General features: G+C 39.0%; 1 protein-coding gene across 2 annotated transcripts; it reads left to right on the top strand.

Annotated features, from left to right (window-relative positions):
• Window positions 1-1,984: 1,984 nt before the first annotated feature.
• LOC124152973 lies at window positions 1,985-20,252 on the top strand. Of its 2 annotated transcripts, XM_048384603.1 has the most exons (11): window positions 1,985-2,105; window positions 7,121-7,456; window positions 7,856-8,236; window positions 8,752-8,916; window positions 9,413-9,525; window positions 11,966-13,338; window positions 15,341-15,691; window positions 16,252-16,608; window positions 17,184-17,264; window positions 17,668-17,774; window positions 18,456-20,252. In XM_048384603.1, exons 6-11 carry the CDS (start codon window positions 13,287-13,289, stop codon window positions 18,624-18,626), a joined length of 1,119 nt encoding a protein of 372 aa, XP_048240560.1. In that variant the 5' UTR covers window positions 1,985-2,105; window positions 7,121-7,456; window positions 7,856-8,236; window positions 8,752-8,916; window positions 9,413-9,525; window positions 11,966-13,286; the 3' UTR covers window positions 18,627-20,252. The 2 variants fall into 2 exon arrangements, with proteins under 2 accessions (XP_048240560.1, XP_046382024.1); XM_046526068.2 differs by lacking the exons at window positions 15,341-15,691; window positions 16,252-16,608; window positions 17,184-17,264; window positions 17,668-17,774; window positions 18,456-20,252 and having other exon boundaries at window positions 11,966-13,993.
• The last annotated feature ends 683 nt before the right edge of the window (window positions 20,253-20,935 follow it).

Raw genomic sequence — 20,935 nt, forward strand, 5'->3', positions numbered from 1 at the left:
GTAATACAATTGCGCTTTCCGATCTCGGAGACACAGAAGGATTTGGTAAACCCGGTACCGATGGTAAGTTATACGCTTTACACTTACACGATAATGTATACAATCGGAAAGAAGTTACATTCACGGGTAATCTAGGAGATTTAAGCGATGTCGATGTTAGTAGACTCCTTAAAAACACTTCGTACAATATTACTCGCAACGACGATAATAAATGGACTATGATCGAAGCAAACATCGAGTGGCTACTGAATATCGTCATTACCCCACCTTATGTGATGATGGGTAAGGGACATAATTTAACTAAGATAATAAATAGTGGCATCGTACTCGCGGCTTATATCCCGTCAAAACGAAAAAGTGTGTTGGTCACCCCCCTGCCAGAAAACCCAGGTCATATGTTATATAGTCGTCCGGCCTTAAAAAATGTTACTTTAAATTTGGTTACTGAATTCGAAGATATTAAAGTTAACCTGAGTGCAATACCTAATCTTTCTACGCTTATTATTGAAGTCTTGTTCGGAGATGCACCGGAAGATGCCTTCGATATATTACCAGGTCTATCAATTAAATGGCTCAAGAAACACGAGCGTCAACGTTGCAGTATTATTCATATCGGAGCATCGCCCGTTGCAACCCTCGAGGGGGTCCAAATTATTAAAAGTGACAGTATTTCTCTTTCTAAGATATTCTTGCCGTATAATATACATTTGATAAGGTTGATGTATAGTCTCAAAACATTTAAGCAAGACCAATTAAAGACTATTATATGATCGTAATATACACTATGAGTTTATATCCGGCGCTCGGTGAAGCATTTGAAAAGATGGAAACTGTTGATGGATTTCGATTACATCAAATAAGCGACATAAAACATCGAATAGGGAAGGATAGGGAGTTGAGACTTGGATTGTATAAAAAGTATCGCAGAGCCGTGAATGCTCTGGACGGAGTTGACACCGCGCTTGTAGTATCTGGCATGGGACTCGGTGTAGCGGGTATCGGTTTACTATCAACTATTATCGCCGCGCCTATCGTGCTCGGCATGGAAATAGCCGCTGGAGTCTCGGGACTGGCAGGAATAGCGATAAAATTCATTTCTCGTAGGTTACAAAAGAAAGCATTAAAACACGATAGTATTCGGATACTCGCCGAAGCAAAGTTGAACAGCATCGAGGATCATATTTCGACAGCAATGGCCGATTGTAAGATATCCGAGGATGAGTTTCGTTTAGTGCTGTCGGAGCTCACCAAATACAATGAAATGAAGCAGGAGATTCGATCAAAATCTCGTAAGACCAGTGGTATTAGCGAAGACGAGAAAAAAAAGTTCATAGAACAGGGGAGGCAACAAGCGCGTCAATTATTCCGTGCCAAAACCAAAGAACTGGTTGGAGATTAAAAATAAATTGCTTACTATCGTGTGATTACATTTAGACAAATGCTAACATAAATATATAATAATGGAGAAAGCTATTCAATGGAAAGAATTACCACAAGGTTTTTATTATATCAGTGATGTCAAACCAACCAAATACGGTTATCAATTGTTTCTTATCAATTTACAAAAAGAGTGTAGTTATATAGTCTGGTCTCCTAGTAAAATGAACGAAGAACTTAATAAAAACGTTGAATATCGCTTTATCGATAAAAATAATAAAGAATATTTTTATTACGATTTAGACTCATCTAAAGCAATGATTGGCCCCAGGTATTGGTGAGCTAGGGTCAATTTAACTTAATCTCATGACTATCGTTAAATCGCATAATCATTTTGGCATAAAAAATCCCCCCTGTAGTAGCAGTATAGGTATATAAATCTGGCTCCAGTGGAAGTGGTCCAGAACCCCTATTACCTATACTACTGCAGCTTATCAGGTGATTTACCTTATCAATTAAAATAACATGGCAACTGCCTTGCACATTATTAATTGCAAGCTTACTAATAGATCGAGTTGACGTCTACTAGAAAGTAGTTCCACGCTCAGGGAGATTTATATCCCTTGTGAACGGTGTGAGGTTACCTCTCTGGATATATGTGGCAATGAATACACGTGTATTTTGCCTATGTGTGGCGGTGGCCTTGTCTGTATACCTACATAATACAGGTATGTGTGTCATGTTTCGTAAATCTACACATAAAAATGTTAATTATATTTGCATGCAATTGTATGTCATTTTACTTATGCGTGATATCTAATTATACAGGTGCGAAGTGTTAAATGCCAACCATTAGGTGTTTCAGATGCATGTTCGTGGACTATTGCCAGATACATACATTAAAGCGTGGTAACTAAACGCATGATGTACGACATGGGACGTGCGTGAATATTTGTTTCTTGATCCCAACACACCGAAGATTTTACCATTCAATAATTAAATCCTACCATATACAACATGTACGGGAATTCACTGCCGTCGTGTCATGTACCCATTATACAGTACATGTACACTTGATAAAGTACATACAGGCGAAAAAAAGAGATGTATTGCAATACATTTTTATGGTAGTACTTTCACCATAATTACGCAAAATAGTCAGCTGCCATTGAAACAACCCCTTTATTGTTACAGAGACGACTCTGGATCATTCATCGGATGTTTTTCGGCTTAATATTATGTCATTGTCGTTGGCACATCTCTCCCACCACATCGCCTATCACCGTGAAATGATTTTGGAAATTGTCCAAATTCTCAATCCTTGTCGTATAAGATGACTTGATTTGGAATCTCACCGAATGTACTATGTACATATATTTATATTTGATATCGATATCTGGTCCAAATTACTTACTGTCACGATAATGCTGCCTGTAATTCAACTTTCACTCTCTAAATGACTCACCACATTCCCATTGAATTACACAACCATACTTAAAATGATCACACTTACTCTTCTACAATATAGATGTACAGAACTTTCCCTGTGACTCTCAATGGCATATTGCCACATGTAAACAGCAACAAATATGGCAAACATCGATATCATCATTACACCACATTACTGGTATCATCATAACACCACACTCCTAGTATCATCATTACACCACACTCCTAGTATCGTCATTACACCACATTCCTGGTATCATCATTACACCACACTCCTAGTATCGTCATTACACCACATTTTTAGTATCGTCATTACACCACATTACTGGTGTCATCATAACACCACACTCCTAGTATCATCATTACACCACACTCCTAGTATCGTCATTACACCACATTTTTAGTATCGTCATTACACCACATTCCTGGTATCGTCATTACACCACATTCCTAGTATCTTCATTACACCACATTCCTAGTATCACCATTACACCACATTTCTAGTGGTGTCACTATACCACATGATTATGTTACATTCCTTGAAGTGTCACTTTACCACATGATTATTCCACATTCCTGGTATCATCATTACACGACATTCCTGGTATCGTCATTACACCACATTCCTAGTATCGTCATTACACCATATTCCCAGTATCATCATTACACCACATTCCTGGTAACGTCATTACACCACATTCCTAGTATCTTCATTACACCACATTCCTAGTATCGTCATTACACCACATTCCTAGTATCATCATTATACCACATTTTTAGTATCATCAGTACACCACATTTTTAGTATCATCAGTACACCACATTCCTTGTATCGTCATTACACCACATTCCTAGTATCGTCATTACACCACATTTTTAGTATCATCAGTACACCACATTCCTTGTATCGTCATTACACCACATTCCTAGTATCGTCATTACACCACATTCCTAGTATCGTCATTACACCACATTCCTGGTATCGTCATAACACCACATTCCTAGTATCTTCATTACACCACATTCCTAGTATCATCATTACACCACATTCCTGGTATCGTCATAACACCACATTCCTAGTATCTTCATTACACAACATTCCTAGTATCGTCATTACACAACATTCCTAGTATCCTCATTACACCACATTTTCAGTATCATCATTACACCACATTCATGGTATCATCATTACACCACATTCCTAGTATCGTCATTGCACAACATTCCTAGTATCTTCATTACACCACATTCCTAGTATCGTCATTACACCACATTCCTAGTATCCTCATTACACCACATTCCTAATATCTTCATTACACAACATTCCTAGTATCTTCATTACACAACATTCCTAGTATCATCATTATACCACATTCCTAGTAACCTCATTACGCCACATTCCTAGTATCGTCATAACACCACATTCCTGGTATAGTCATAACACCACATTCCTAGTATCTTCATTACATAACATTCCTAGTATCTTCATTACACAACATTCCTAGTATCGTCATTACACCACATTCCTAGTATCCTCATTACACCACATTTTTAGTATCATCATTACACCACATTCCTAGTATCCTCATTACACAACATTCCTAGTATCTTCATTAGACCACATTCCTAGTATCCTCATTACACCACAACCCTCGTACCATCATCACACAATATTTATAGTATGAAAATTATACATCCCAAATATCATAATAACACCAGTATATTGTATGAAAATTACATTTCTACCTGTAGTGGTGTTGCACCACATTTCTAGGAGTGTCACTATACCACATGATTATGTCACATTTCTAGGAGTGTCACTTTACCACATGATTATGTCATATTTCTAGGAGCGTCTCAATACCACATGGTCATGTCACATTTCTAGTAGTGTCACTATACCACATAATTATGTGACATTACGAGTAGTGTCACTATAGCACATGATTATGTCACATTTCTAGTAGTGTCACTATAGCACATGATTATGTCACATTTCTAATAGTGTCACTATACCACATGATTATGTCACATTTCTAGTAGTGTCACTATACCCCTTGATTATGTCACATTTCTAGTAGTGTCACTATACCAAATGATATGATTATGAAATATTTCTATTAGTGTCACTATACCACATGATTATGTCACATTTCTAGTAGTGTCACTATACCCCTTGATTATGTCACATTTCTAGTAGTGTCACTATACCAAATGATATGATTATGAAATATTTCTATTAGTGTCACTATACCACATGATTATGTCACATTTCTAGTAGTGTCACTATACCACATAATTATGTGACATTACGAGTAGTGTCACTATAGCACATGATTATGTCACATTTCTAGTAGTGTCACTATAGCACATGATTATGTCACATTTCTAATAGTGTCACTATACCACATGATTATGTCACATTTCTAGTAGTGTCACTATACCCCTTGATTATGTCACATTTCTAGTAGTGTCACTATACCAAATGATATGATTATGAAATATTTCTATTAGTGTCACTATACCACATGATTATGTCACATTTCTATTAGTGTCACTATACCACATGATTATGCCACATTTCTATTAGTGTCATTTTACCACATGATTATGTCACATTTCTATTAGTGTCACTATACCACATGATTATGTCACATTTCTATTAGTGTCACTATAGCACATGATTATGTCACATTTCTAGTAGTGTCACTTTACCACATGATTATGTCACATTTCTAGTAGTGTCACTATACCACATGATTATGTCACATTTCTAGTAGTGTCACTTTACCACATGATTATGTCACATTTCTAGTAGTGTCACTTTACCACATGATTATGTCACATTTCTAGTAGTGTCACTATACCACATGATTATGTCACATTTCTAGTAGTGTCACTATACCACATGATTATGTCACATTTCTAGTAGTGTCACTATACCACATGATTATGTAACATTTCTAGTTGTGTCGCTATACCACATGATTATGTCACATTTCTAGTAGTGTCACTATACCACATGATTATGTAACATTTCTAGTAGTGTCACTATACCACATGATTATGTCACATTTCTAGTAGTGTCACTATAGCACATGATTATGTAACATTTCTAGTTGTGTCGCTATACCACATGATTATGTCACATTTCTAGTAGTGTCACTTTACCACATGATTATGTCACATTTCTAGTAGTGTCACTATACCACATGATTATGTAACATTTCTAGTTGTGTCGCTATGCCCAATGATTATGTCACATTACTAGTTGTGTCACTATACCACATGATTATGTCACAGTACTTGTAGTGGAGTTTTATTAGAATTACACCATGATCCCTGTAGTGGAATTACACCATAGTAGTAATAGTGACATTACACCACATTCCTAGTAGTGGAAGTAAACCACATATTCCTAGTAGAAACATTAACCACATTGTCAGTAGTGGAATTACACCACATTCCTGGTCGTGGCATTACGCTACATTCCTGGTCGTGGCATTTCGCTACATTCCTGGTCGTGGCATTACGCTACATTCCTGGTCGTGGCATTACGCTACGTTCCTGGTCGTGGCATAACACCACATTCCTAGCACAGGCATAACACCACATTCCTAGCACAGGCATTACATCACATTCCTAGCAGAGGCATAACACCATATTCCCACTATTTGCTTTACACCACATTGAGACATTTCACCGCATTCCACATTAATGCCCTTTTAAGATATTCCTATCAGTGGCACATCATCCCATTCCTATTGATGTCATTTTACCACATTCGCATGCAGTAGTGTCATTACGCCACATTCCCAGCTTTGCCATTTCATCACATTGCTATTAAGGCATTACACCACATTCATAATAATACCATCCTAGTAACGGCTTTACACTACATTCCCTGTATTGTCATTTCACCACATTCCTCGTAGTGGCATTACATCACATTAAAAAAGTGGCATTTCACCCACATTCCTAGTAGTAGCCTTACACAACATTCCCACGAGTTACAAGAATTGTGAAATTGTTATGAAAGAACTTATTACCACATTACCAAAAATATAGTACAAGACTTTGTGCAACAATGCACCGATGCAATAACTTCACCCTGTCACCGACATACCCTACCCATCACATCCACAATATGACCAGTACACTAACACTGTCCCACACAGGCTACACTGGCACTATTGCCAGTCTCTTTATACCTGCACACAATCGCCAGTACACTACATGTACATGTTTGACTACTAAGTCAAAGCCTATTTGTAAATACTTTATTCAATTTCAGTATCACTTGAGGCAATAGGATGCCGCGGCACCACAGTGACACTACGATGTGATTCAAACAGTGTAATATACATAGACAACATATATGCTCTTGCCAAGAAAACAACTACAAACTGCCCAACAAGTGGCACAGTTGGCAACGGAGGGTCAAAGTGCACTCACAGTTCTGAAGACTGTAAGATGTCCTACACAGGTGAAAGTGTCACCACGTACCACGAGCGATGTTCAGGGAGGCACATATGTGAGGGCCCGATTACATCCCAAGCTACAACATGCAGTAGGAAAGATTTCTCGTCTCAATCAAACTACATGTTGTTTAAATATCAGTGTATAGCAAGTGAGTACCAATAGAGTAGAAAATTTAATACCTTGCATGTGTGTCGGCGATAGGAAATACATGTATTTAAAACAAGTTCAATATGACAACACTGGAATTTTGTAACAGGTGTACATATAACTACATTTATAGCCGCAATTGACGACCTGTCATAAACTTTCGGAAGCTTCCATACAAAAAATATCTAATGGCGTATGCCAATATGGCCAAAATACTACAATGCTATTCCTACATAACTGTGACAAAAATAATATAATTCAGCAAAATCATATCCGTGTCTCGACTTCTGACGCTAATGTCAAATTCTAGCCAACCTCTCTCAGGATATATGTTAAATTGTAAGGTATTTGCGTCATCACAATTCATTGTGTATTTTCGTTTATCTGTTGCTAATTGCAGTCTCGGACATCACATCATTTTCGGAACATAAACAAATAAGAGGAAAGGCTGTTTCCATCTGGAATGTTGGGTATCCGGATTCAGGAATAGCCAACAACGCCGACAACGTATGCAGCGTCACAGCATCCTGTAGTACCGCCATAGTTGTATCAGCGTTAGACCTGAATCTTAAACATAACGCCTCAGGACGTTGTCAGCAGCAAATGGTCATCGTGGACGGTCCAATTCACAGATTCACTATTCACAGAGTTGACTGCAACAATAACAGTTACTACAGGGCTAGTACCTTGTACACGAGCAGGTCTCATTTCGTAAGAGTCCACTTAATTATAGACAATAACTTACCAACCAAGGCCGGGCGCTTCTGGGTTCAGTTTCACGGTAAGAAATACCAAGTACTTATATTGTTGAGTGGTCGCACTGATGGTAATGCTGTTTTCTCGTAATGTCATCACTTATGCCTTGTATATCTAAACATTAAATCCATTTGGAAATGATAAAATTCAAAAATTGGATAATCCGGCGCATGTAGAACGCTTCAACGATATCTGCCTGTCCAGAGACACGTGAAGATCCGGGTTAGAATAGATGTTCAGTTACCCATTCTTGCCGTAAAAGGTGACTATGCTTGAAGTAGGTGTCGACTAAAGGCATCGGGAGGTAAGGCTCGATGCATGTCATCCTATCCCAGTTACGGGGGTCGATGTTCATGATGTCAGCCACTGGATTATCTGGTCCAGACTTGATTATTTACAGACCTCCGTCATAAAGCAGGAATAGTTGCTGAGTGAGGCGTTAAACAACTATCAAACAAAAAAATGTTTTGTGGCGTCATAGAATTCATTGTCCGTGTCAGTTGGTGACGTAACTATATACCCGGTATGATCTATATACAGCTTCAAACCACAACGCCATCATAGAAATAGGATGTGGGACATCAGCCAGCACAACAGCCCCGCACGCGCCAGTGTGTCCCGAAACGACAACAACGACAACGACACCAACGTCTCCAACATTGCTGCAGCGTTGTACACCCGTGGCCGTTCATCAATCGGCAGATGGTATCATGCATTAAGAACTACTTTAATTTGCTAAATCATTCCCAAGGTAAAAAGGTATTTCGACGGATCAAACGCGCCCTACAACTACTCTTGCACCATTCCTTCTGTAAAGGAATATAATCGTTAAGTGTAGCAGGTGAACAGTACGCATGTTTACAGGATTCCCTTAACGTGTTACTAGTGAGGAATATGATTTCATGAATGTTCGAAATAGTTCGCCATACTATCATTGTGATATGCCGTGTGTTCAAATTGGGATGATACACATTTTACTTTCTTCATAGTTTGTATTGAGGAGATTTGATAGTAAATGATTGAATAGTATGTTAATGTTGAATTCAAGACATTGTCAGAGTGTGCAAGCGTGTGTATTTTTTATATGTGTGTGTGAGGGAGAGAGAGAGAGAGAGAGAGAGAGATAAAAGTCTGGTTGAAATATTGATGTACCTAAACAGAAACTATTATATATGACATTTCATACGCCATTGCCTTACAGACACCTTGAACCCTGGAGTAATAGCTGGTGTCGTTATAAGCGTGTTGGTCTGCGTCATGCTGTTGCTAATAGCAACACGGATTGTGTGTAGAAGGGTCCTGAAGAACAACAAGGTTCGTACACGTATACCTCTGAGATGTACTAAAATCAAGAGATAGGACAGTACTTGAGTGAGACGTCTGCACAATGACAAGATGGCCAGGCGTAGCCTAGAAACGCTACTGTGTGCTACTTGTATTGAGTGTAAAGGTACAGTGCTATCGTATCTGTAACAATATACCAGACGAACGGATTATGGACTACAGTCCGTTTGGCTCCAAATCAGATCGATGAATTGCAAAAAATGAAATCAGAATCGGGAATAGTTTATTAAATTTCATTACGGTACACGACAATGAATACCCTGTACCCAACAATATCTGCAGTTTGTGATTTCTATACCCATCACTGTAAAAGGTTGTTTAAGAGACTATTACGTTGTTATGTGTACAAGTTGACATCTTGAAAAAAAGAGGGCAAAACGGTAGGAGGAACAGTGCAAACACTCACGTGCTACACAAAGGTACAGGGAATAAAAACATAAGAGGGGTCGTCTCATGATAATTGTATTCGCAATATGACTCGTTCATGTCAAGGCCCGCGTCGTCGGAATTACTTGTGACACTGATGATGGTCACAACTATAGGTGGGACTGTTGCTTGCTTGAAGTCCATCACATGACCAGTATCTTGACTCTATCTCGTTTATAATTACGACTTTGGTAACGCAACGCTGCCATGTTTCCACTGTTGAGGGGTTCATTTACTGGCCTTTCAACATCCCACAATTTAAACGTTGTGTTTAATCGTCCAACGTCACCTTTGACGATACCCCATATCAACTCTATTGGGTTCAGATAGCAGTTGTAAGGGGGAGGTCGTAATACGGCGTAACCTTGACCTTTGATGTAGTTGTCAACAATATACACGGGCTCGGCTTTGTTAGATTTGGCGATTTCATAGAATTGTGGTTTTGTAGCCCTGGAAAGTAAGGTCATATTCATCCGTTGCGGCTACGTCACCATATCTCCTTTAGGCTATAGGACGTCTGGATCCTGCATACTGTGATACGGTGCATTGTCCATGACGATGAAGGACTTGGCAAGCAAAGCAGGAACTTATTTATTTTTCACCCACTCCAGAAATACCTTGCCGTTCATTTCTGTGTGGTTTTCCCTGTTGTCCTTGGCCTTGGCTCAAAAGGGAGAAAACACTGACTAGCACAGCCAGCACGGTGAGCGATAAATCTTTCACCCTCTCTCATTGGTAACTATCTCCTGGACGCCTTACCCACCGGGTAACCAATGACTGCTGACTGTGTTAGAGGCATTTCCCCATGTCTAATCCATAAAAAAACAGGCTCATATCCTTCTTCACGTTTCTGCTTGGTCTTTCGAAGATAATGATTTCGGAGACGAAGGATGTCAAACTGTTCACATAGCAGCCCTTTTGTCACCACCTATCTTTTTGTATCTGTAGATAAGGATAGGGTTTTAGCTGAGACTAAGGAGTAATCTCAGGTGACTATATTCGAGCTTAGGGCTCTCATCTAAAAGTAGAGACATAATCTATTTATTAAACTGCTCCAAATGTGGGAAACAATATGTAGGTGAAACAATACGACACTTCTGCATTATACTCAAAGAATATGTTTCCGATAACAACCACCAAAGGGACAAACCTGTCGCCAAACACTTTAATTCTGTAGGACACTCAACCAGAGACCTACACTATCAAATCATACAACAGCTAAAACGATTAAACGATTGTAACGATTAAATCATGTCCAGTTTTAATGTATTTCTTCAAGAGTTTTAGTGACATGTACTTATTCTCTGAATGCAGTTTAACAATTGCTCGCCTGGCTTGATTTTCTTTCTGAAACCTGTCTAATTTATCGACCTTACATGGTTTTGATATGTTCTCCGTCTGACTGCAAGAATCCCGTCGACGGACAACATTTCGCAGCTTGTGAGGAGATATACAAAGAGCTTTAGAAGCTCGTTTCAAGTATTTATTAATGGCATAAAATGGTCTTTCTGCTTCATAGTGAAAGAAATCAAACACCTTAAAAATCATCTATTTTACATCACCTGATTGGCGCATTTTGCAATTCATTGTTCTCATTTGGAGCCAGACTCTAATTCAAGGGACACTCTGGCATTATTGCTACCAAGAGAATAGTTACCGGGCGAGAGTTTCAACTCATAATTAAATTGTAGATAGTATGTCAGCAACATAAAATATATTCGCTGTTTATATTTACAATGAATGAAAACAGCGAAGGTAGAGGAGATCTCCGTCGGTGAACATGTTGCCACCAAAAAGTACTGATTAAAGCGACGTTAATCAATCTCACCAACCTACATGTATGTCAAACTCAGAAGACAAACATCATCTTTGTAAATTTTAATTTATTTAATGCCTACGTGTCTTAAACATACGTACCGTATACGCAGTATCCTTCATGTTATTGTGTTATTACTGTTATAAAGACGTATACTTGTTCCTGCAGATGAAAGTTGCAAACAAGGACGGGGGTTTACTCGATTCTGAGTTTGCTGTAGCCCTTGGTATCAGCAGCACAGCCCCTGCCGCCTCCCTGTATCCTAGTAAGCCACGACGACTGACACCAGTAGGGGTGCCACAGAAAGGGTTAACGTCAGGGGGCACAGGGAATGTCCCATGGAGCACCATCAGTTCAATGGCTCCAACTGCATCTATTGTCAAACACATGTCTTCAGCAGTGGGTAAAACAAACAACCACATCAAATCACCACAGCCTGCATCTATTAAGACTAACGTGTTTGTTATAACGAGAGAGGTCATGGGTCAACAGGGCAAGGTGACCTCAAACAACATCAAACACAATCTGGAAAAATGGAGATCGTCCAAAAACGTCAAAATAAATTGAATGTTCCTGTTGACGTTAAGGTTGAACACTGCGAGCCCAGAGTGGATCCTTAAGTTAGTGTACGTGGTTTAGTGGCTAGGGCTCCCAATTGCAGAGGATGTTCGCTTCCACTGCTGCCAGGAAGAGCTGGTTGACGTATCAAATCCCAAATAAGCCAGGTTATAAACATTCACAATGCTGTCAAACCCATACCTAGGCCTCCCACAGGCGGCCAATAACCCCATTGTGTAAATCCGATGCTTTAAATAAGTCTAAATCTAACGGTGCGTTGTACTTCTATCGTCAGGAGTTCACTGTGTGAAATTATGTTTGTTTCAGAAGATAATGAATAGAAAAACGGCAAGTTGTAAAAGGTGATGATTGTTTGTTAAATGAAACTATTACACAGCAGAAATTCCAAGCATTCAAATGTACAAAATATAACGACTATACTTATCTCATATTTCTGTTAACCGTTCGCAGACACAGTTTAACATTAATTCAGGTATACGTAGGTATCTTTTTACAGTTGAGGCATGTACTTAGGGACACCTACAATGTAATTGGGCTACCTATTTGCTTTTCACCTAAAATCGCTAACGGCGACACAGTTTCATATTAACAGAATAATATTATCAGCAGAGCCTACATGTATGTATATTCAATCATATGACTATGACTACATTGTATGTGTTTACAGAGTGTGGTGTGATTTACCACAGCAGCAACACTACCTGACAAGTATATAGCTCTGCGTTGTTAGTTGCGGTAAAACATGTCAGCTACGCTTCTAGTCTTTTTTGCAATCACATGATGACTTAAGTATTGGTTGACAAAAAGAAAGCAGTGGCTATATATATATATATATATATATATTCGCTTACAAAGAAATGTATTTCACTTCACTTCGAGACAAGATCAGTGTTCAGTTACAATTGTGGTAATGAATGCATTTTGCTTTTATGTTGCCTTGCCGCTATATTTACACAATGCAGGTACGTGCACTACTTTATCTGCTTTTTACATGTCTGTAAAATTACCTAACGTTATGTGATGCATAAAATCGTTAGATGAATTGGCTTTGAGAAAATATTTAATTGATGTTAATGCTGGTGAAGCGCTTAAACATTGATGTTATATGTGGACAAAAGATACATCTGTAATCGGGTTGTGTATACATCTGTCTGCATCTGTAGTGTATTAACGAAATGGTGACATCCTGGTGCACATTTAACGTTACAACATTCTGGAGTTTAACCATCATTTGGTACATTGCAGATGTTTCCAGACTTAAACTCGATTTAATATTACTCGTATAACGATAATAATCATATTGATCTCAGATATATATTATCAGAGGAAAATACTATATATAAAGCACTATTTGAGAAGTAACGCACGACAAGGTATTTAGATATTTTAAGAATTTATTATATCCAGATTTTAACAGAGATGTAAATGAATTTGATAAATCAGTTCAGGAATTTTTAGATTCCTATTCATATCAACATTGTAATTATATGCCTTTTACTGACCAGCTTTTATCAGGTGAAATTACTGGAAATGAAATTAAACAAGCTTTAAATGGGTTAAAAGTGGGTAAAGCAGCCGGTGAGGATGGTATACCCCCTGAATATCTGAAAAGTATAACAAATTTCATAAACCCTTATCTTAGGCAGCTTTTTAATAAAGTTCTAGATACTGGTGTTTTTCCAGATTCCTGGAATATAGGCATGATTATTTCTCTACATAAATCTGGAAACATATCTGATCCAAGAAACTATCGAGGTATTTCTCTCTTAAATGTGACTGGCAAATTGTTTTCTGTTGTAATTGAAAAACGTATTAGAACATGGTTAGATGACCTGTTATCAGGATCCCAAGCTGGATTTAGACCCAACTATTCTCCATCAGACAATATATTTATTCTTCAATCTTTGTGTACAAAATATCTTATTAAACCCAAGGGCCGTTTTTATTGTGCCTTTATCGATTTCAAAAAGGCTTTTGACTATGTGGAAACAATTGATGAACAATTCTTGATATGAATATGATGTGTCAATTGGAAATCAGACAGGTACATGTATATTGCCATCATATTATTGCACAATAAATTTAAATCTATGACGTAAAAACTTGTCTCTTGCAGTTTTTCAGTTTGCATCGTTTTGCAAGGTTTAAAAATGTGCATTCGTCGCCAAATTAGGGCAGAGTGAGAAGTCACATTGGGTAGAAAGCTACCTTCATTTGCATTTCACAAGGCACGTCAGCATTATTTAAAGACGAAAAAACACGACATGACACAAAATGTCGTCGGCGGATATAACTCTGTGAAACACACGTAGACGGGTGTAGTGCCAATATTTCAAGAAGAAAACAATCTGGGATTCGAATCCACGATTAGCGGCTCCTTACGGCACCTTCCGGCGCCATATCATATGTATTTCAACTAAACTAGTTCGTTATAGAGTACGATACGCATTGGGTTCATAGGTAAGCAGTTGACAGACGAAGCAGTACTGCAACAATATAGAATGTCCACATCGTTTGCGCGAGAGATGCCAACATCACCAGTTTAGATGAGGTAAATGTACGGAACGAGTGCGTGAAGAAAGTGTTAGGATGCTGGACATTGTAGCCCCGGTGCGGATTTTAATCAACCCACTAGCATTTACATGTGGCACTGTATTCAGATATTCTGTATGGAATTATTGGAACACTGTAATATAAATAATTGTATATCACCACTAATTTTACATCTTCGTTCAACAAGCACTTGGTACATATCCCAGAGACTTTTATTCTCCCGGAATCCTTACTATGGAGGTTACTACATAACGGGCTACGACGTGTGGTTTAACACATATCCAGAATAAAACTAGATGCAGACCTTTGCAGTTTCTAACTCAAACAACAAACAGTCAAAACTGTTTTTTCGGGTACCAATTTCAAACATTATATGTTCTGTCCCAAGCTGTTTGAAGTGCGTCATTTCAGATTCGTTTAATGCAACCGGATGCTATGGTTCTCACCAGTTGCTAAATCTATCATGCTCAAGCCACGAGGTCATCGCCCTGGACAACATATGGGCAAATGCAAAAAACAACTCCACTAACTGTCCTACAGGTGGCGCAGTTGCCCTGCCGCCGACAGACTCTTGCTGTAAGGCCAATGCTCAAGATTGCAAGATGGACTACACAGGTGCAAGTGTCCCTGAGTACCACGAGGCTTGTTCGGGGTTCTCTACGTGCGAAAAGGAGAGTTCATGGCAGAACACAAATGAAGTATGTGGTTCGGATTTTCTATCGCCATCAAACTATATGGACATTGAGTATCACTGTATAGCAAGTAAGTAAATACAAAGGATATGTTACTACCATAATTATACCTGTACGTGGGTATATGTACCACTGTTTACGTAAATATCAGTTTTGCAATATATAGATATATAGGTACAAATAACGTACTTGGTATATGTGAGTGAGTATTGTTTTACGCCGCTTTTAGCAATATTCCAGCATTATCACGGCGGGGGACACCAGAAAGGGGCTTCACACATTGTACCCATTTCGGGAATCGAACCCGGGTCTTCGGCGTAACTAGCGAACGCTTTAACCACTAGGCTACCCGACCGCCCCATTTTGGTATATATGCTATTCATTGTGATCATTACGTGAAGGGTATGTTTATCATTATTCCAGGGGCGGTGAGGCAGCCCAGTGGTAAAAGCGTTCGCTCGTCACTCCGAACACCCAGATTCGATGTGTCACATGGGAAGACGCCTCTTTCTTGTCTCCCTCGCCGTGATATTGCTGGGATAATGCTAAAAGCGGCGTAAAACCATATCCTCTCACTCACTGATTGTAATTTAGTTCAGATGTTTAAAAGTCAAGTTTATTGTTTTGCAGCCAGTGGTATTGTACACATTCCGTCACATAACATGACCAACGGGTCGACAGTTTCAATCCAAAATGTGGGATATCCGACATCAGGGCCACTTGGCAGTGCCGGGATGTGCAGCATCACCGCGTCGCACAGTTCAAACATAGCTGTGTCATTACTGCATCTGAATTTTACACGTGACGAAGATAACACCTGTCAGCAGTACATTGACATATTGGATGCTAGTTCTTGTGAAAGAATAGATTGTGGAAACAATACCAACTACAATTCCGGTACCATTTACACAAGCAGGAATCATTTCATAAGCCTTAACTGGACGAATCAGCACACCAACTCCGGGCGATTATGGATTCAATTTACAGGTAAAGTACACACTGCTTAAATAAGGTACATGTATGACGGAGTGTCATAAACTATTTGTGCAAGGGTAAACAACATCCATAACTTCAAGCCATGCGAACTCTACTGAGTCTCCTAAACACCCATGCATTGATGTATGTTTCTGTGGGCTTTACAGTTTAGTTTGGTATATGTGATGATACGCATATGGGTAGATTTGTATCGGCCTTGTAGATGTACATTTCATCGGCAATCATGGAGTGCATGAAACAATGCCACTAGCTTAAAAAAGTATTATGGGGGTAATTCTTAGGGAGGGTGAGTGAGTGAGTTTAGTTCAACGCCGATTTGAACATTATTTCAGTTAAATCATATTTACGACCTGTCAGATCAATGTTTGGGTGAGAACCCGAACTGATGCAGGTCTTAGACATTTGACTTTGGTGAACCCCACGACCACGGGTATCATGCCAAGAATTAGTATCTGGAAGGACAGGGATTCGAACCCACGATAGTAGATTTTGGGCGCTGCCAATTGATTCAAGTCTATTCTTAAATCTCTAGCTAAATATTATATGTAATCTATATTTTTATACAGCAACAAACTACCAGGCTAATTTAGAGCTACGATGCGGATCTTCAGCAACTGTGGAAGAGCCGGGTGTGTCAACGTTTCCAGGTACGAGTATGGCAATTATTATAATTGCGGTGACAGTCTCGAATGTCCCAGAATATGTGGACACAACTACAACACTGATCACGTCGCCATAGTCATGGTATGCTTCCGTGTTTCGTCGAATACTTCTTAACAAATGCAATGAATATGACACGTTATGCTATATGCTTTGTAAGTATCATTACATACTACATGTATGTCACAGTCACTCGTACTTAATTAGTTAAGTTAATTGTCATCTTATCCTGTATCCTGTATACCTCTTGCATTCAAAGCACCGTTCAGTCTCATTTCACCCAAATGAGACAGAACTTACTTACGGATTTCAACTTACTTGTCATTTGTTCCTCATAAGTCAACTCTGTCCTAACTGAGTTTAGAATGCCACCTCACTCTTCCCCTTCAGGTGTCATGAGTCTGGCGGAGGCAGCTGGTACAGGTATAGGCGTCGTGGTGTGCGTCATGCTACTTCTCACAATGATGTATGTTCTGTATAGCAAGAAGCATCAGCTGGTAAGTATCACCTCCGTGCATATTTGAAATTGTAAAGCTTCTTAAACGACAACAATGTCCTCATACAACCCAGCCAGTAAATAAGGAGAAAGACAGAACATTATTCAGCATCATTTGACAATCATTATCGAAGAAATGTAATAATTTCAACTTCCATATACGTCATGTAAACAACCCTTAGTCCTGATGTAAACTGTTCGTATTATTGAGGATGACCGGTCATATTAAACTGATATCGACGAGTGGATATTCTTCGTTAGTAGTTATAACACAAAGGAAGAAATCAGGAAAGACACCTACCATAGTAAAGAATACATGACATTGTATTACATGATTATACTTGCAATGTATGTTAATCTACGATGCTTATACAAATACGTGCTGCAAGGAGGCAGTCATTTTTCTAAATCGTTATGTTGTTTATACCAATAACTTTAGACACTGGTAACAATCTTGAACGCAACTTCATACCGCGATATATTATTTTCTTTACATTGCAAACATTGTTTGAAACCCTGGTCTTAAAGCCTAATGGAACAGCCAAATTGTCCATGATATCTTCCATCAAGAACATCTTGTTATCCTACCATATCCCCCATCCAGTGCGCGCCAGTGCGTATGTGGTTATAAGCACATACCTTTCACTTGTTGCTATTACAATGCTTATGCTGGTGATTACAGATGAAAATTGCCAACCACGGTGGAGATGGCCCAGATTCCGAGTTTTCTGATGCCCTTGGTGTAACAGGAACAGATATGAGCAACACTGCTCCAGCTTCTGTCAGTCCGCCAAAGCCACGGCGACTAGCACCAATAGAGGTTCCAGGAACTGGATCGTACATGCATCTTTGATAACCAGTTCAGAACTGCTATGACCAGTATATCTTCTCAGACACATGTTGCAGACAGGTTTCAATAGTAAAGCAACTCAACCAGGGTTTATAGATTAATTTATATAGTGATATATTCTAAGCGAACGTATTAACCACGAGGCTACCCCACCGCCCAGAACAGGTATAGAAATGTATATGCTTACCGTCCTCGCTAAAGTCCTTCGTTTATATCTCCAATGATGCCTATCCTCGTGTTAAAGTCCTCGGCTACACCCAAGTCAGACACTGTTATTCAGTATCGCACACTATCATTTAGTGATAACAATTATTCCAGTAATTTGTCCGATTGTCAACCTTGACTTCATAGCCGATAGACAATGGGAACGCCATGTTTGTAAACATGTACCTCCCTCACATTTAATTTGTATATTTATCCGTAAATGTCCCCAACGGATGGCGTTCGTATCTGTTGGCATTATCATGCCAGGAAATCTCTTTATGTAAAATAACTTGTTTTGTCAATAGATTCAACTGTTTCTTGGCATCATACAAGGGCTGGTCAAAAAGTTCCAAACCTAACAAAAAAAAACAACAATTGTGAAAGTGTTTTTCATTTCATTTTTCAACATAATCTCCCTGCTTTAAATACACTTCTTTTATCGATAGTGAAGCTTCTCAATTTCAGCCAATTTCTCAAGCCACCCTGCAAAAACCAATTCACGGCAGGTGGAAATCACTTGGTGCCAGGTCTGGCGAGTATGGAGGGTAAGGAAGCTCCAGCAGTCAGTAATCCTCGCCGCCTTTCTTTGACAGAATCTTTCAGGCGGTGACGCAAATCAGCGTAGTCGCACCGGAAATCGTCTTTTGACTTTCAAAGTAATCAACAAGGATGACACCCTTTGCATCCCAAAATACAGTGGTCATAACTTTCTTTAAAAAATTTGATCTTGAAGAGTTGAATTTATTTTGTGCCGGAGAGTGCATGGTGCCATTCCATGGATTGACGTGTTGACTCGGGATCACAGTGGTAGACCCATGTGTCATCACCCGTTACTAATCTCTTTTTGAATTTGATAAAATCCTCCTAAATTATCTCTAAATGTTCTTTGGCAATTTCAGTTCTTTCTTCCTTGAGATCAGAATTTAGAAACTTTGGCAACCGACGAGCAGATATCTTTTTCGTCTGTAAATGTTCATGACTAATCTTTCAATGGATCCATGGCTTAGACCTGTGTCTTCCTCAAGTTCAGCAATGGTATTACGTCTACCTAAGAGTATTAGTTTGTCTATCTCCTTGATTGAATCTTCATTGATGGAAGATGAGGGACGTCCAGACCTCGGGTCATCATCAAGGCTAGTTCCCCCAGCCTTAAAATGAGCTGCCCAACGTTTAACAGCGGAAGGGCTAGGGCACTTATCCCCGTACGCTTTTGACATGCGGTCATATATTTCTTGGGGGTTATTTTTCTCTAAAGTCAAAAACTTGATGACTGCCCTGTACTTGTTCCTCTCCATTTCTGTGTTCATTTGGTTCACATGGGCGTCACTAATATACAAACGGCCTCAACAGACCAAATACACTTGTAATGAAATACTCAAACAATGTAATATATTGACTACAGTAAACTATGGTTATAACGAACTCAAAGGGACTACTAATTTTAGTTCGTTATAACCGTAATTCGTTTTAAGCATATATAAAGTATAACAACAGCAAATAGTCGGGACTAAAATGTTAGTTCGTTATATCCGTTAATTCGTTATAAGCGAGTTCGTTTTAACCATGGTTTACTGTAGTTCACTTTGTTATGGCCCATAGTTAAAAGGTATTGAGGCTTAGAACTTTTTGACCAGCCCTAGTATGATATATCTGCTCAGTATTTACCACCGTCTCGAGATGTGAACATTATTCGCGTACCAAGTGTTGTCACTGTCATATACTATTCGGAGCTAGTGGTGATCTCTTTGTACTAAATACGTTGACTCGTGTACTCTCTTCCGTTTGAGCATAATGCACATAAATTCCATCTACGAGAGGTATAAAATTTCAGTAATTTGTCTGAGTCGCTCGTAATATAGCGAGTACTCTCGAGGCCAATCTTCACCGGAAGTGTGATTTAAGATTACCTCCCTTTATTGTTATTGATAAACACAAGAAAAACTTGAACGTTACAAAAGTTTCGGGATAGGAACACTTTTAGAAGGGTAGCTGTACCAATATAAGACATTCGACGGTCACAAATTCTAGACATTCGTGAGTGCACATGCTTATATTATAGCGCCTGCTACTTATTGCTGCTGCCACTTATTTGCCTCTCTGCAATGCCT

Source organism: Haliotis rufescens, unplaced genomic scaffold (assembly GCF_023055435.1).
Source record: "Haliotis rufescens isolate VD_foot unplaced genomic scaffold, xgHalRufe1.0.p SCAF_5, whole genome shotgun sequence".
Taxonomy (NCBI): Eukaryota; Metazoa; Mollusca; class Gastropoda; order Lepetellida; family Haliotidae; genus Haliotis; species Haliotis rufescens.

What these genes read in the sequence shown, in the direction of transcription:
- LOC124152973 (XM_046526068.2), top strand. Translation starts at nt 2,042, where the DNA reads ATGAATACACGTGTATTTTGCCTATGTGTGGCGGTGGCCTTGTCTGTA. An exon ending in TAAATATCAGTGTATAGCAA is followed by an intron (nt 7,457 to 7,855) that starts GTGAGTACCAAT and finishes TGCTAATTGCAG; the next exon opens with TCTCGGACATCACATCATTT. An exon ending in GGGTCCTGAAGAACAACAAG is followed by an intron (nt 9,526 to 11,965) that starts GTTCGTACACGT and finishes TTGTTCCTGCAG; the next exon opens with ATGAAAGTTGCAAACAAGGA.